General features: G+C 40.0%; 1 protein-coding gene across 5 annotated transcripts in view; it reads left to right on the forward strand.

Annotated features, from left to right (window-relative positions):
* Window positions 1-18,432, forward strand: part of atrnl1a (attractin-like 1a) — a 267,677-nt gene that overhangs the window by 114,701 nt on the left and 134,544 nt on the right. For 3 of the 5 annotated variants that reach the window (XM_074647316.1, XM_074647317.1, XM_074647319.1), the window contains 3 exons: window positions 9,940-10,049; window positions 11,505-11,583; window positions 14,168-14,325. In XM_074647316.1, coding sequence (XP_074503417.1) covers window positions 9,940-10,049; window positions 11,505-11,583; window positions 14,168-14,325 — 347 coding nt within the window. The remainder of the gene's footprint in view (window positions 1-9,939; window positions 10,050-11,504; window positions 11,584-14,167; window positions 14,326-18,432) is intronic. The other 2 variants (XM_074647318.1, XM_074647320.1) reach the window with 1 other exon arrangement.

Consider the following 18,432-nt stretch of genomic DNA (forward strand, 5'->3'; position numbering starts at 1 on the left):
ACTAAATAAATGACTCGATAAATGAATAAATGTGTCATTAGATGTTGCAAAATAATATTAAAAATAAATGTAGCTATTAATTAATTGATAAAATGTGATATAAATTGACATTCCTGTTTAATTTGCTTCTTTATTTATTTCTTATTATTTTTTGTATTAATTCCCTTATTTATTAACCCTTCTGTTTAATTTTCCCTTTCATTTATCTTTTTTATTAACTTTTTAGTTAATTAATTATTAATTTATTTAAAATTTATTTTATATTTATTTTTAGATGTATGCATTTATTTCTTTATGCTCTTTATGCCAAAATGAAAAATCAATCAATCAATAAATAAATGACTCGAGGCTGAACTCTTAGCAATGCAACCTCCAAATTTTTTCCCGAATAGTTTTGGTGCAGAGAAGATAACATTCAGAGATTCTTTACTGTAATCAGTTACCTAATAACGTTGGCAACATATTTACTGCATGATAGTATGTATATTTTTTTAATTAAATACAGGCAAATATACTTTACGTTGCCTTTTAGTTGTTGGTTTACCATTTACAATGTGGGCTTCAGTTGTTGTGTGACGCCAGACGACTGCTTCTTGGTGAAGTCGGGGTATATGGATTCGAGAGACGTTCCATTGGACTTCTTGGTTAATTTTAGGGAAAGATGTTGTCATGGTTTAAAGTAAACCAACATCAACTGTAAGTAGGAGACGAATTGCAAACCCTATTCTCCAGCTTCCACCTCACCCTCCTCCTTAATAGGTATTTCTGCTCTAATAACAGCGTCTCACTACTTCTGGCTTTGCTTTTTAGAGATGATTTTGAGGTTTAAAGTTCATTCTTGACCTTGGAAACACTTTGAAAGGTTTTAAGCCAACAGACAACGAGGAGGACAGGGTTATCATTACTACCACTTATCCAGGTCCAGCATGAAAGAGGAGAGAGAGAGAGAGAGAGAGTTTCTGTCCAGGACTTTGTTTTCCTGTTTCCAGATGCTCGCAGGGATCACATTGACTTAGCTCATTTGCAACAAATTGCTGGTCTTGGTATTAAAGGGCAGACGGAGGAGGAATGCTGCAGTCAAAACAGATGTTTTGAGGAGCACACGCACCATCGTCTCTCTAGTACACCAACACACACACACACACACACACACACACACATCCAGTCTATGGATTGCCATCATCAGTTTTAATGTTATAACACAGTAGAATAAAGTTCAAGTGCTGTCAATGTCAATAGCCCTCTGTAGCTTGAGTGGGTCTATCATTGTTCGAATGAGGGAGGCTCGAGAGGATCCAGCAATCAGAGGAGTCAGTGGTCACCTCAGATATGTCTTTGATCACAAAAACAACTTCTGTTCAGGACGGAGGAGGGTACACGGGTTCACCTTTACTGCTGCACAGCTTTTATCTTTAAATCACATTTAGAATCAGACATTTTAACATAGACGTAACCTCTGTAACCTCTTCACATTCGTCTTTTGAATGTTTTAAACTAACATTCTGCCCACATCTTACACCTTTTAGATATTCTAACCCGTAATAATTCAGCTAACATTTTGGGAACATAAACAGCTTCCTCTAAACGTGAACCTGTGTTATCATCTGGAGAGAGTTAATTTACAGTTCAGCGATGATATGGTTTTACTCCGTCTGCTGGATTAAGGTCTGTGGTTTGAGGGCACTAGATGGCACCAATGCAATACGGTTGTCCAGTATCATGAAGGGCTTTTTAGATAATGTATAGACTCAGACATGTAAACACACAAACACAGGTTTTAATGGCTCCTAAAGGCCTCCATATCTCCATGGCTGCAGCTGAAGTGGTGTGTGTTCTCAGACGCATTTGACGACATCGTGTTCTGTCGTTAATGTGACGTTATCTTTGCTGTCGTCTATGAAAGCGGGTTAGTTTTGTTTGAATAGGAGCGACCACACTCAGGAGTACACACATTAATGCACACACACACAGGCAGAGAGATAGTGTGTGTTTAAATTACACATTTAAAAGCCGTCCGTTTCCTTGTGCTCTAAGGAGAGCAGCCGCAATTGTGGTTGAGGTCAATATTAGTCTTAAATGTCACTGGAAGGAAGGTGGTGATAAAAAGCTTTTATCTCTATCAGGTAGAATTACATGTAGAGTCTATGAGAGGCAACGTCTGTTCAAAATGTACCTTAAAGGGGGATTTAAGTATTTAATACTCTTATCAACATGGGAGTAGACAAATATGCTGCTTCATGCAATATATATGTATATATTTATTATTGGAAATCAATTAACAGCACAAAACAATGACAGATATTGTCCAGAACCCCTCACAGGTACTGCATTTAGAATAAAACAATATGCTCCAATCATAACATGGCAAACTGCAGCCCAACAGGCAACAACAGCTGTCAGTGTGTCAGTGTGCTGACTTGACTATGACTTGCCGCCAAACTGCATGTGATGATCATAAAGTGGGAATGTCTGTAAAGGGGAGACTCGTGGGTACTCATAGAACCCATTTACATTCACTGATCTGGACATCTGGAGGTCAAGGGACCCCTTTTGAAAATGGCCATGACAGTTTTTCCTCGCCAATATAAAGCGTAAGTTTGTAACATTATTTAACCTCCTTCATGATAAACTAGTATGACATGGTTGGTACCGATGGATTCATCAGGTTTTCTAGTTTCATATGATACCAGTATGTTCACTTGCTAAGACCGCTAAAACCTAAAAATCATAATTTGCATTAATGTGTTAAAGAAATGAATGGCGTTATTGTGTTATTATTGCGTTAACTTTGACAGTCCTTCAGGCCTCCTTAAACTATTCAAATGAAGCAATCTGACGAGGGATGGTTAGTTGTTTTTCGATTGGAAATTGATACTGTGGGCAACCTGCAACCAGGGGTCAAGAGCAAACATTGCTTCACTTTAAAGGGCCACTACCTCATACACCATTCATACCTGTACCTACGAAAAGTGATACACTGTAATCCGTGTGTATCCCACGAAATCAATTCATATTTAATCCACGTAATTATGAACCAGGAAGAATAAAGAGCGTCAAACGGCGTGTACGGAGGAGGTCGGGGTGGATAGGTGGGTCTAAAAACACCAGACTTTCGCCCAGTAGAGTGGCGTTCGTGTCCCGTGTGAAACCAGAAGTCAACGTTGATTTATTTGTCACGTAATTTACGTACTTTAGTAACGCCACTTTCAGAGTTATCTTAAGCAAAACCACCATATTTTCCTAAACTTAACTAAGTCGTTTTATTGCTTAAACCTAAGGAAGTTGTTTCCTGTGAAGACGGAAGTTTATTTTGAAAAGACTGTATGCATTTAAAGAGTGGAAATGCACACGTGTTGATGGACATTCGTAGGAATACAAACAAAGAAGGAGGAATACGTTTTTCATAACATATTACATTAAGTGTTGCTTGAGGATATGTTGCAGCAACTTGCAATGATACAGGTTCAGCCTACTAACCTGTAGTCCTCTGGAGGTCACACCTTCCGTAAGCTTTGCCCTTTAAGTGACATAATCAATGCGTATGGTTATGGCCTCTGTAAAATAATATCTCTCCTCTCCCCGGAGAGTACATGAGGCTGGATTTGTTCCGTCCATGTGGCAGTAACCGACAGGCTTGTCTGCTTTAGAAAGCCGTGACACCAAATCACTTACAGGGGACCGAGAGACCAGGAGCAGAGGTGAAGCACTTGACTGAAACCCCTTAAAGGTGAACAGAAGACCATTATCTAAACCAAACAACCACTCAAGGTTGAAGAGCCGAACATCAGAAGTCCAGCCCCCCCTTCGACATCTGCTCTGAATCAGACATGTTTAGTAGTCTACTCCCCTCTCTCTCTCTGTGTCTGCCTGCCTCTCCTGTCTCTTAACCCATTTGTATAGCGGTGCTGTTTCAAAGTCAGTAGTAAGCCGACTCGTTGGACGTGAACTCAGTATGTGTAGTTTATGTGTATTCAATCACACTGTGGCAGCAGCTTGTTTGGATTCAAGCCTCACAGGCTGTAGAGAAGCACATTATTTATCCCAGAAACATCTGATATAACAGTGTTTCTGGTCAGATTTCAGACATTAAGTGATCAAGCTGGTGTTTTTTTATCTTCATTAGTTTCTATTTTTATGCAGATGACTCCCAGATCTATTTCTTGTTTGACTCCAATGACACAACACAACTGGCCAAAATATAATCCCGTTTTACTGATATTAAAAACTGGCTTTCACAACATTTTCTTCAGCTAAACTCCGATAAATCTGAAGCCTTTATAATGGATCCAGACTCCTCTAGCGAGCACTTCCTCCCTCACTTAGGTTCTCTGTCCTGCTGCGTCAAAACCTTGGTGTTATCTTTGATAACAAACTGAACATTGACCAACCTGGTGAAGTCCATCATTCAATCGTTTTTTTTTACACCTTCGGATAATCTCGAAAATTTGATCTTTTTTTATCTCCTAAGAATCTAGAAACGGTCATCCATGCTTTCATGACACGTTTAGGCAACTGTTATTGGCTGTATTCCTGTCTCACTAAACACAACCTCTAAAATCAGTTTTTCTACTGCTCCCGTCCACAGCCGCTTTACCTCGCCTTCAGACAGCCGCTTTACGACGGGAAACCGAAGCCGTTATATCGCTCTCTTCAAAACCACCAGACTCCATTCACAAAAACAGTAATTTTATCACAGGGGGGTATACATACAACCCCACTTCAAAAAATCTGAACAAACCCTTTTAGTTATTTCCAATTTAGCACAGCTAACGGAGTTGCTGGCCTACACACAACCCCACTACAAAAAATACAAACTAACACTGACGTTGACTCAGCTAGTGCTAGAGTGTGTTCCAATCCACGTACTTCCAGAAGTACACTTCAATGTAGTGCACTTTGTGCACTCTGTACTCACTTGAGTAGTGCGTAAATTTCAACGGGTTAGGGTCGTCTCAAATCGAATACTCTGCGGCGCACTGACCGGAAATGACGATCGCAACATTTGACCGCGGCTCGCTACCCGCCAAAATATCTTCTGAAAAAAATTTAAAGCAGAGTGGAAATTATGTTTCCAACGTCGTCGCCTACGCCGACGATGTGTCCTCCTGTTGGCTGAAAATGCACCGGTATGTTTACGTTTTGTATTGTTTTATTCTGTTATCTACGTATGTTTGAATAGTGGTCGTGGCTCCGCCCCTTCCGCTACGTAGCCAAGATGGCGACAGTTGAGTGTGGAAAGTGTCCAGCGTTCCACACTCAACGATCTGACCGTTTTGAGTACAACATCCGGGTATTTTGAGCGCACTTATGCACTCAAAGTAGTAAGTGTAAGTACAGAAGTACGCGGATTGGAACACACTGCTAGTGTTCACATCATTCATAACCTTATTGATTACCGTGGTAACCTACGTCACTGCTTTCTGCTAACGACTGAGTGGACGTTAACATTTGGAAATACTGCAGTTGAACAATAACACAGAATAAAGTTGCGTTTTCTTGCAGAAACTTGTTCATAAATTCATGTTGATGAAATGTTTTCGTCAGACTGATGAATGTGAGCGTCCATATATTGACGGCTGTGTTTCTCATCTCACTCGGGGATTAAATGCAGGCGAGCGATGCTTTGGTTCAGTTAACGCTGTCATATTTAACCACCAGTCAATTGATGAAAAGCAACTTTGCTATTTTAATGAGTTTGCCCCCAGTCAGGCTAGCATTTATGAGCAGGCATCACCAGGACAATGCTTTAATAAACCGCTGTCATATTCCATCTCAGTCAGCTACGAGGGGACGTCTAATTAGGGACGGCCACCAAAGTGTCCCACCACGTCTATACTGGAAAGACCAGCTAACACCAGTCAGTCCGCAGTCTTACCGCCCTCAGGCCTGCTTGGAAAAGCTCATTCAGGCCGAACAACAGTGGCTCCAATATTTACTGACAGCCTCACAATCCCAATTAAAATGACAATTAGAGACAACCAGCACAAATATCACTGATTGATGATTTAATGTCCAACAATCTGGATGCAGAGAAATAAAGAGACTTGATTTGTCCCAGATTTCCTCTCATAGTGCTAAAATAATATCAAAGACAAATGAAATGTAATCTAGTGGGGGCCAATTCAGACCTCAAAGTAGCTGCACGGCGGTGATCAGCAATCAACAACGTTCGTGGCCCGAAGCCGTTCATTAGACCGGGGTCTGGCGTCCGTCCAGGGTGCCTCGGTATCTGCTGACAGGCGGTCTGTCTGGAAGCCGTTCCAACATGGATTAATTGGTCCTATCAGGCCAAAAAATTTTTGGTTTTTTTTGCAATCCAATAGTTACCCTTTGCTTTGACAGGCTATTAAATATTCTGACTGATTTTAGATCACTAAGAGTTTGATACACTTCCAGTGTGTTTGGCATTTTGAGAAGAAATGTACACATTGACTCAGTTCCATACTAAATATTCAAATTAGGGCTGTCAGTCGATTTAAATATTTAATTGTGATTAATCACAAATTAATTGCACTGTTCAAAATGTACCTTAAAGGAAGATTTGTCAAGTATTTAATACTCTTATTGACATGGGAGTGGACAAATATGCTGCTTTATGCAAAATGTATGTATATATTTATTATTGGAAATCAATTAACAACACAAATCAATGACAGAGATTGTCCTGAATTCCTTAGATTTTCTAGTTTCATATGATACCTGTAGCTTTACTCTAGCCCTAAAACTGACCTGCTACAGCCTCTAAAAGACAGTAAAGTCAGTCTGCGATCCAGCGGGTCTCAGAGGGTTAAAGAACAGTCAGTTTCTAATAAATCGGGGTCACCTGACCTCATGCATACATTACCTCCAGGTTACCTTGACCTCCGTTTAGGCGAGATGGTGAATCCGTGTTGTCCTTGTGTTTACTCCGCTGGTTCTACCCTGTTTCCTCACTGAGGCGATGTCTGGCCTGCGCCGCGCTGCGCCAGGCAGGTGTTGCAAATGGGAAATAATGAGTTGTTAACAAGCATTAAATGAAACCTCAGCAAGAGATTGTGACAAACTGACATCGCAGGTGAGTTTTTTTTTTTTTTTTTTTTTTATATCCGAAGCCGGGATATCAAATTACGTTCCGGGTGAGGGGCTTTTTCTCTTCTGCTTTCTCATTCCCGCATCATCGGTGTTTTGTTTCATATAGGCTGAATCAGCTTACACATTATGGTAATAAGATCACCCATCTGTGAACCTGAGAAATTGGCATGGACTGTTTCTATTTCAGCTCTTGTGGGGATCGTTAATACCTTTAGTGATACCTTGATACGATTCATCCGCAGTGAGAATTCTCACATGTGCTCGTGTAATTGAGTTTGCCTAAGTGAAATTGCTGTCAGATTTCTCAGATGGGATTTGTAATTAGCTGAGATGAACTTTTAAACCTGGCTGCTGCTCTTGTTCCTAACAGCCTTGAAATCAAACATATTAGGAAACACACAGAGGGACTCTCTTTTTCTGCTGTACTGTCATTTGTTTGGTTAACGACTGTACGCAGACACCTGTAGACACTCTCACTAGCAGCTACATGTGCAGATACCGGATGCATTGAGAGGTAAACACATGCACTTCTACAGAAACCCAAATACTGTGAAGTCGCACTGCCGACCCTTTTGGGATAAACAAGTGAGCAGCAGCAGCAGTGCTCGTCTGCCTGGGAGGGAGAGAGGGATGTCTTTGATGTGATGATATCTGCCGTTCGGGCTAACTCGCCATGAAGGCTGAACAAAACAAGGGGTGTTTGTCAAACATAATTTGCTTTCGTCTTGGTGACGCCCCGGGATTGTAGAGCTGAAAGGAAGGTGATAAAACATCTCAAGTTTTTTCTGCTCTGAGAGTTAAATAAAAGCTGACTGTGTCTCCGCTGACTGCTGCCACTCAGTGTTAGACAGCAGCAGATCACCTGTAGCAGCGCTGGATGTGCTTTTACAGGAACATTCATACAGTTTATGACATGACTGATTGTCTGCCTGACACAGCCGGAAAAGAGAGAGAGAGAGATACACTGGATTTCTATCGCCTCCTATGGACCCTTTTTCTCTGTTAGTAAACATGATGATGTATTTTGTTGGATGAGCGTTAAGTTGAGGCAGAATAATTCTCTGAAAATATTAGTTATAACCGGCTAGCAAGTATAGTTGGCTTGTTTTTTTTAACAATGACTGAAGAAAATACTAGTTTCAATATGTAGTCTACTGTCACTCACGAGATTAAATGCAGAGGTCAAATTTAATTAATGTACCTGAATGTATATGACAGATATAATAGTTATTTAAGTTAAGTATATGTTTGTTTGTTTTTTTAAGTTAAGTTCTAAGTGTTTTTTGTTTCGTTTTAAGTTTTAAGTTAAGTTAAAGTTGTTTTAGTAAGTTAAATTTTAAATTATTTTGTTTTGTTTTTTTTGTCAAGTTTGTAGTTTGTTTTTTAACTTAAGTTTTAAGTTTTTTTCCTTGATTTTTTTTTTTGAATTAAATTAAATTAAGTTAAGTTTAAGTTATTTTTTTTTAATGTTAGGTTTTAAGTTTTTTTTATTATTATTATTATTATTATATATATTATTATTAGTTTTTTTAACAATGGCTGAAGGAAATACTAGTTTCTCTTAATATGTACTGTCACTCACTCTCCAGGATCACGAGTGTTAGTTTAGAAAGTTAACATTAACCGATGGGATCAGATTAGCCGACCGTTACGCCACTGGAGACTACTGCAGAAGGAGCAGACGGCTGGCTAACGTTAGTCAACTAGCTAGATTGTCCGGAGACTAACGCCTGCCCTCCTCCCGGTGAAGTCGTCTGCTGGCGGCGAGGAGTGAGGCAGAGGGACGTTGACCCAGCGCTGTCCGCTGTTGGGCTCATTTTCCGTAAATTGAGGACGTATAAATCTTTGGATGTCTATAGTTAACGATCCTTCAGTAAAGTCAGTCAAAAAGAGAGTCGGACAATATCGGAGAAGCGTTTCAGAGACGGAGAGAAAGGGCTGCTAATAGTTTAGACCTCTGCTAACCGAAGCCAACGGCTCACAGCGCCGCTTAGCAGAAGGTTAAATATATAAACAAGCAACATTTACTGTCAATATTACAATAACTGTTCTGATTAGTTGCCACAACTGTATGGAAATAGACCCAGAAGTTGAAAACATCAACTTTTTTGTGAGATGAAAATAAAAGTGTTGCCAACATCACACACACCTGGATTAGCCTGAAGGTTTCACACTCAGCAGTCACGCTGATGAAGTTAAAAAAATATCCTCTCAGCTCGTTACATAGCTGCTTTCTCTCCTCATTCTCTCTCTTCTCTCTCTTCTCTCTCCTCCTCCTCTTCCTCAGTGTTCCCCTCCTCCCACTCCTCCCCCCCCGTCCAGCGGGCAGACAAGGTGACCCAGTGTGTCTCCTGCTGTCCGTCCAGATGTTGAATCGCTGTGGTTCCCCGTCTATACGTTGGTCATTGTCTCTGTGACAAAGAGCTGCTTCCAGAGGCTCAATAGGAGATCTTTCAGAAATGATTAAACATCTGATAGAACATGATTATTCAGACTCTCACTCACGTTCTATTGATCGGACCGTTAGCTCGTTGAAGAAAACGGCGTCCTCATCATCAGCACTCGTGTTCATATTTATAAAACATGTATGTGATCGTGCACACACGTATGTTTTTTTTTAGATTAAGATCAACTCACGGTTGGCGTCCTCTGTGTTTTTACTGTCATGAATCTGTCCGTGCTTCATGGCGTCGTCAATAAAATGAGTGGAAGTTTATTTGTAACTGGCATTCTGACGAAATACACCAAACAATGAAAAGAAACCCCAGAAAGAAGTTCATTATGACTGTTTATCGTGGAAATAAAGCATTAATGTACCGCCGCTAACATCTCCCTCTTCCTGTCTTTGTCTTTCTCGCCGTTGCCTAGACAACCTGCTGATCGATTACCAGTTCACCTTCAGTCTGCTGCAGGAAGACGACCGCCATTACACCAGTATCAACTTCATGGCTACACCTGAACAGGTAACACACAGCTGGGTGGGTTGATACGTTCACTTCTGCTTTTCATTTAGGATGTAAACAGGAAGTATTTATAGATTTTTTTAATATAATTGTGACACTCTCTTATAGGGACGGTTTAACAGTACTACTACTCTTACCGATACTGCTTATTGATCCGGTACTTTAACGGTACTCCTAACTGTTGTTGTTTTTTAAGAGACAAAATTAAACAAATTAATAACATAATTAACATTGCTTTATCTTGTCATATATACTGTATATAAATAAACATTCGAGTAGCAACTGAAACAGCATTGTTTTGATCAAATCACTTATAATGTGATAATTAAAATGTAAAATAAATACAATTCAAAATTATTTATGGTAGAAGAAACGATCATGTTTTGAACAAATCACTTATAAGGTGATAATTAAAATGTAGAATAAATCAAATAATTATTTAGAGTAGAAGAAATGATCATGTTTTGGATAAATCACTGATAATGCAATAATTATAATGTGACATAAATCAAATAAACACTTATTTATAAGAGAACAAATGGTCATGTTTTGAAGAAATATAATTTATATTATTATAATGTGATAATTAAGATGTAAAATAAATAAAATAAACATATTTTTATTAGAAGAAACGGTCATGTTTTGAGCAAATCACATTTATAAACTATAATGTGATGATGGTGGATGGGGCTCATTTAGTAGTGGGTTTTGGTACCCATCCCTACTCTTTTATGATCTAAACATCAAACAACTGAATGGCTGAACTTATTTTTCTATTAAAAATTGTCAAAAAGGTTGTTTTGCATTTATTAGATAGTGGACAATAAAGACAGTAAAGACAATAAAGACAGAAATCTACGACAGAGACGTCGTGACGACATGACACAAAGACCTGCAGCCAAAAGTGAACAGGAGTTGTCACGGTTACCTTAACAACAGGTTTCCCGAAAGTTAGTTTTTTAAATGCATTTATTCTCCAAATATAAGAATCTGCTGTCAACTGTGAGAGACGTCTAAACTCTTGAGTTTTATCGGACCTGTTTCTCCCTCTCGGAGCCTGAAGGTGTGTTCAGATACAACTTAAAGTTGGAGATTCGAGGCAGCATTGCAGACAAAATCAATGGAACGACACGAAAAGAGGCCAATACATTCAAATACGCCCGAGGTGGCACGAGTTGGAGACGCAGAGGCTCAAGTTAAAAAATGTTTTCTCCTGTTTGGACTTCATGAATGTGCAAAAAAGTGCAAAAGGTCGGCACACCGGAAGGGAAATAAGTAAAACTGTGTGACCAACAACAACAACATGAACCACAGCACTCAATAAATAACCCAAGAAAAACAAATATTTCCCCACCGGGGCTCCACTTCCATCCACTTTAGATCAAAACCAGTTTGTCAACAAGTGTTGTTTTTAATGTCCAGCTCAATAACCTAACCTTGTATGTTTCTGTGTTCTTTATTGTTGTGCAGGCCAACAAGAACTTGGACATGTCCATCAATGCCTCCAACAACTTCGACCTCAACATCACGTGGTCCTTGAGCTCGACAGGTAGAGAACATCCTCATGTATTTAAATTAATGACACACCTTAAAGGGAGATCTGTCAAGTATTTAATTATCCAGATTGTCCAGATAGACACAACACAAGGAAATGAAGACACCTTTTCACCAATTTGATGACACACAAAAGTGCTGCATGAAGCTCACAACACAATAGGGGGACAGTAATAGTGATGCACACAGCTGGGACATTCAGACAAGCCTCAAGGAAGAGCGACGGTTGTTGATCCTAATTTTCGTAGCGACCAAACGGCGGTACTACAATTTCCGTGTCCGTCACGTGATGCCATTGGGCCCAAAAAGACTTTTTCCCATAGACTTACATTGGGAAAGAGTCATCTGTAACTCAGAGGATAATTTTTTTTTTAGGTGAATCAACTACCGAGTACGAACACTCTAAGAGCCCTTATTTAAATCATTAGGTCCTTAAAGTTGTAAAAAGCACTAATAGTTGAATCCAGAGTTATTTCTCCTCCTCCGTTCATGTGAATGAGACCCAGACTGCGACGACAGCGCAAGCCGTGACGAGGCATGACGTTGGGACCCCGTGTCCGAGTCATGTGAACGAGCGTACGCTACGCATGCGCATGTCCGATGGGCCCAATGGATGTGAAAGATCATCAGAAGATCTGGGTACATAGAAATGCCAAAATACACTAGAGAGGGGCTTTAAAGTGGTGCTTGTGTGTGATTCTTTGTGGAGAAACTCAGTTTCACAGATCTGTCGTATGAATGTTAGTCGACTAAGACTTTCTTTAGTGGAGGATAACCATAGCCAGAATACCTGGAAACACCTGGATTCATGGGGCTTTTAATAGTTAAAGGCAATGTCCATAATTATTACACGGCTTTGTTGAATACTCAATTCTGATTGGTCAATCACAGTGTTATATAGTCTGTTATTACTTTATAACAGACCGTTGCTATGTATAACAGACCGTTGCTATGGGCGTAATTGTGTTGTCGAACTCTGGCGGACAATTTTAATGTCAAAATATTGATTTCTTCAGTTAGTAGCCGTGTAATAACCGGGATAATGTACGGCTAGCGGGTTGTTGTTGTGAAATAAACCCCCTCGGGTTGCGACATCGCCCTGTTGGGGTTTATTTCACAACAATGACCTGCTAGCTGTATATTATCCCTTTCTTAGAAACACTTAAAATGACGCTTCCTCCCTTATTTCATTAAAGACATATTACATCTAGGATCTTGTCAAAGGTAAATTAATAAAGAACATAGCGTTACTAAAAGCAGTGAAAAGCCATCAGTCTTTCTAATAGGACATGTTCAGTGCTGTCTAATGAAACAGAAAGTGAGCTGTGATATAACATTTAAACTGTGATCCAGTGGTTAATTGTTTAGTCTGTCATTTAGCCGTCTCTCTGCAGAGATATCCCACAGTCGCTATCTTTCATTGGTGGCCAAGTGTCCTTAAGTGAAATGGTCAGATCCACTTCCTGCTCGCCTCCCGGGGATTCCCCCCCCCCCCCCCTCCTGACAAAACACATCAGACGCTGTTTTTGAATTTTTGGCATTAGGCTGTTTTATACATTTTCCCTCCTGATTTCAATTAAGATAAAAGCACTCCTCGATGTCTGGGGGCCCAGAGCCTCTTCAGCGTGGGACTCTGGGCCGTGTATGTGAGTGTGTGCAGACTATTACAGAGTGTTTAATAGCCCTGATAAAGCAGGAGGTGGAAATATGTTATTCACAACGTTTGAAAGAAGTGCTGATGGAGCTCTGATGGAAACTGAAATCAGACCACTTCAGCGCTGAGAGACATTTTCCAGCTCGCTCTGAGTTACTGCGAGGTGTCGCCAAAACCGTTTGAAAAGCACCACGTTGACGTTTTAAAATATTCTCACTCAACCTGCTGCTCTCTTAACCACTTTCATCTTCCCAAGGACGTTCACAGTGAAAGCAGCTCGGCTGATGGGTCACTCTGTTTGACTCTCATTTGGCTGCAGACTTTTACTCGCGCGAGTTGGACCGCCGGTATCATTTGTGTTCATTCGCACTAGACGTGCCGGAGAGGAGGAGGAGCTTTTCTCCATAGATACCAACAACTTTTCTTCCTCCATTGCCTCCATCAACCATGGAAGAAATAACCTCTGCTGCTGCTTTGTGCATGTTGTGGAAGTCCCAGATATGTCAGAAAACCAAACGCCGTCGTGTCTGGGTTCATAACGTCACCCGGCGGCGAGCTGTATTCACATTGAGTACCATTACACTGACTGTATCTAGCAAGCCACGTGTCGCTACTGCGGTATGAACCCAAAATAAACAGATTGTGCTGTGATTTAATTGTAATAAACAGATCAAAATGATGCTAAAATAACTACATAATGATGTTGATTTGTAAAAAGTCTGAATTCATGCGTTGTCAGGTCTGTTACCAAGACGACAAGCAAACAACTTTTAAAATGCTTGTTTTCTGAATGGAGTTTGGAAGAATCAGTGTCAGACAATTTCACACAAATGTCTAACAGGATGAAATGACGAAGTGATGACATTTTGGACAGACATGTAAACTGACTCTTTGTCCTTCTGTATTGTTCTCTCGTCTGTCTCAGCTGGCACCATCTCAGGGGAGGAGATGCCCATCATAGCGAGGACCAACATCAAGGAGCACCGCGACAGTTTCTCCTGTGAAAAGTTCAACTTCAGACTTCACCACAACATCACCTTCTACGTCTACGTGTCCAACTTCAGCTGGCCAATCAAGATCCAGGTAAGGGGGGAGGGGTTCATGGGGATTGGTTGTGAGGAGGACGAAGGATAATGACATCATTTTAACTTCATTGTGACCAAAGCTGACCATTGATCGGCGGCTATTATGGCGGCAAATAATGATTATTCATCGTTACTGATTGACTGTTTTATATAGAACAGTGCTAAAAATGCCCATCGCAAGTTCCCTGTGTCCAAGGTGACGTCTTCACATGATTGTTTTTTAACACCAAGAGTCCACAATCAAAGGTTTGAATCATTTTATAGTCAACTAAAGCAGAAAAGAAGCAGCAAAGCCTCACATTGAGGAGCTGGAACCGTTCAACAAATTGATTAAGATAGTTAATCAACTAATTGTTCTGAACATAAAACAGTTATATTAAACTTTAATCAGTTTAACACTAAATATTTGTAAACTTACATACTGTATTTAATAAAATATAAAATTTGCATCTTGAAAATATATATATTTCTTCTGATTTAGATTTGTCTTTATTATCAATTTATTTTGTTATCAATTTATTTTAAGCTATCATAAAAATATATAAATAAATATATAAATAAATAAATAAGTGGACCAAACGGTTTGAATGAAAGTGCAAAAATATTAACAATGAACACATATTTTAAGTAGACATCATAGTCACTAATATCTTAATGTTGGGTTAAAATAGACTTATAATAAAATAATACAAATAAATGATAATAAAAAATCTAAATCAGAAAAAAATATATTTTTAAGATGCACAGTTTATGCTTTTAATTCTGCAAGTTCCAAGGCTTAAAATATTTGGTGTTAAAATGATTAAAGTTTAATATAACTGTTTTATTATGTTGTGATCTGCAGAAACTAAAACAGAAAAAATTCTGCAAGGGGACGAACAGCCGTTAAATTGAATCATCGACCTAAGTGAGTCAGTTTAGGTGATGAAAGAGGTAAAGCACCATCATCATCATCATCGTCATCATCATCTCCAGGTTTCAGGAGCTGTCTCTCTGCTAAACATACAGCCCTGACAGGACGTTGAGCATAAACTATTCTGCAACGTGTGTTTGGCGAAGCTGCTATCACATTTAATGATCTGTGAGTTTCCCAATGTCTTTCCATCAATTATGCAGCACCGGATTAAATCTCCAGGCGGCAGCCGCACACACTAAATATTCACGCCGCCCGCCGCCGCCTTATGATCCATTAAATTGAAGTAGACTTTAGCGGCGATATTTTAAGATGACTGTCATGATGCGGGGGAGCCGGCTGTGTGCTGATGGATGGAGTCAAGAAGTGGAGGAATTAGAAGAGAGTTAAAGACCGATGTTGAGACGGTCGTACAGTCAAAATGTCCAGTGTTGAGGAAAATGGAGATGGCCTGATTGACAGATTGAGGGACAAAGACGTAAAGGATGGATGTATGGATGGAGTGATGAATGATGGGGGGTTGATAAACTACAGTAGCCGCTCGGTTACTGTAGCATTCAGGTAAAAGTTAAACGAAAAATACAGATTTAAAATCATCGTGGACACATCTAATGATCCTTCACTGTGAGGTTTATTTAGATTTATGAATGATATTTAAAGCATAACGCTCACATTATTTTATCTTTTTTATTTTTATCAACAAATCATGTGAAGAGACTCGAGGGTGAAATGCATTGCCTCAACAGGGAGGATTATTCATTATTCATTAGTCATTGGAAACTGTTTGGGAAAGTGCAGGGGATTGGATGAACCATCTGTCAATCAAACTAATGACAACAAAACTAACCGAAGACATCTGGAAAAGCCTTCAGTGCCGTTCTTTGCTCTTCTTTCAATGAAGAAATACTCTCCAGTTCTGATAGAGCTGATGCTAATGCGGCTACATTTCAGGAGCCGCCGCTGTTGTTTAGAACCAACTGTCGCCTCTCTGTGTCGTCACGTCACACCTAAGCCACGCCCCTAGCTGCCAGTAGCTCCTCACTGATTGGTCCGTGCTTTGGCTCGCAGGACACAAAGGCATTACTAAGATGGATATACGTGTGACATTTGATCCTGTGATTCTTGTGTGATCTCGTGACATTGCGAGATTCCAGCTGCCGTGCGAAGTTACCGTTTGTTTTTTTATTTGTTTGTTGTCCATCACAGACGTCATTAAACGTCACTGACAAACAAGGTCAGACTTGGAACTGATTGAACGGAGAAAGATTAGCTTGCATGCAACCATTCACTTGGTGAAATGTTTCATACATAATAGACATAATATATTAAAGCTCTGCACATCATTTTAACAGGAAACACAATCTGTAAACATAATCCCCATCATCGTGTATGATCCCAGCGGTTCGGTGTGTATAAATGTTAGCGTTTATTGCCGAGTGTCCTGCTCCTCGTCACGGGTCATTTGTCCATCGATCGCTCCCCCTCATATGCATTTCCCATTAATGCTACATTATCAGAGCTCCATATATCTGCTGGTTGAAAGGTGATATGATAATTACCACGACGGGGCCTATCTCGCCGCCGCGTGTAACGCGAGAAGCACTCGGTCCTGTGACCTTGGTGGCTTCCGACGCCAGAACAGGGCGAGGATGAGGAATCGTCCTGAGGACTGGTAATGACCCGCCCTGATATATTTGATCTAATAGACCTGCACACACACATACAGGTGAAATAGCATCCATATACACACAAACACAAACATGAAGGACAAAGAGGAAGAGACGGAGCACAAACACCTCACAGCAACAGATCTCCACATACAGGCCAGATGTCAGAACATGTGGAATAGTTATCCAATAGCCCCTCTGACCTTCCACCACACTCAGGTCAAATTTCCTCCTTCACCAATAAACTAAGAATGACTGGAGGTCTGTGACATTTCCCTTAAGTGTCACCATCAGCCAAACACTCTTAATTATTTATAGAAGATACCAACATTGAATAGACAGGTTGCCATGACATTATTGGCTTTCCTCTTTCGGCCATCCTCACACAATATCACCTTTTGTAGGATCTGTGTTTTGTGATCTAAAAGACAAGTAGTGACTTCTGATAGCAGTTGTTTCCAACCTCTATTTCTTTTAATGACGCTGGGACTTTTTCTCTGACTTCACCATCAAAACAACATTTGTATTATTTCTGCTCATGAGGTTGTTTCTTCTGTCAAACACTAGTATTGTGGGTAGTAATGAACATTCAGCCTTTCAGGGCCACTAGTAAGGACATGTGTCTTTTATGTGACAAATAGTTAAAGGAGCAGTGTGTAACATTTTGGGGCATCTATTAGCAGAGATGGAATATGATATTCATAACTAGTTTTCTCCTGAGAATGAGTCCTTCATACAGTATCTACAAAGAGAGAGGTATTTTGTCTGTCGCCATCCTGGTTTTTGGCCGTCTCCATTTGGTTTTTGGTTGTTTCCATCTTGGTTTTTGGCCGTCACCATCTTGGTTTTTGGCTGTCTCCATTTGGTTTTTGGTTGTTTCCATCTTGGTTTTTGGTTGTCTCCATCTTGGTTTTTGGTTGTTTCCATCTTGGTTTTTGGTTGTCTCCATTTGGTTTTTGGTTGTTTCCATCTTGGTTTTTGGTTGTCTCCATCTTGGTTTTTGGTTGTTTCCATCTTGGTTTTTGGCCGTCGCCATCTTGGTTTTGACACGAGAGTGTGGAGCGAAATACAACTGAACGCTGAATAAGACATTTTTAGGCGACCAAAATGTTATAATTAACTTTCATGAAGTGAAAACACACCCTGTGAAAGGGTTAAAGTTATAAGACAAAAACACAGACAACGCCGTGGTAGCAACCTGTCAATCACAAAGTAGCCCCGCCCTAAAGCATCCCTTGCTTTATGGTCTATTTGACTCTAAATGGGACCATAATTTACTAAATGAACATCATGCTGTATTGAAAAAGACTTGAAACTAGTGATTGAGACAAGAAAACTGTCTCCCAGAATGAGTGGGAAGTCTTATATGTAGAATCTAAATTATAACGCATTCACACAACACTGTTCGTTGGGAGAAATTACCACATGGACATCCTCACCTAGCAGGTTGAAAACTGAGATCTGTCCTCATAAAGGTAGAAATCTGTGAAACCACACACATACAGTATATTCACACACACACACA

The sequence above is a fragment of the Sebastes fasciatus genome, chromosome 9, assembly GCF_043250625.1.
Source record: "Sebastes fasciatus isolate fSebFas1 chromosome 9, fSebFas1.pri, whole genome shotgun sequence".
NCBI classification, from domain to species: domain Eukaryota; kingdom Metazoa; phylum Chordata; class Actinopteri; order Perciformes; family Sebastidae; genus Sebastes; species Sebastes fasciatus.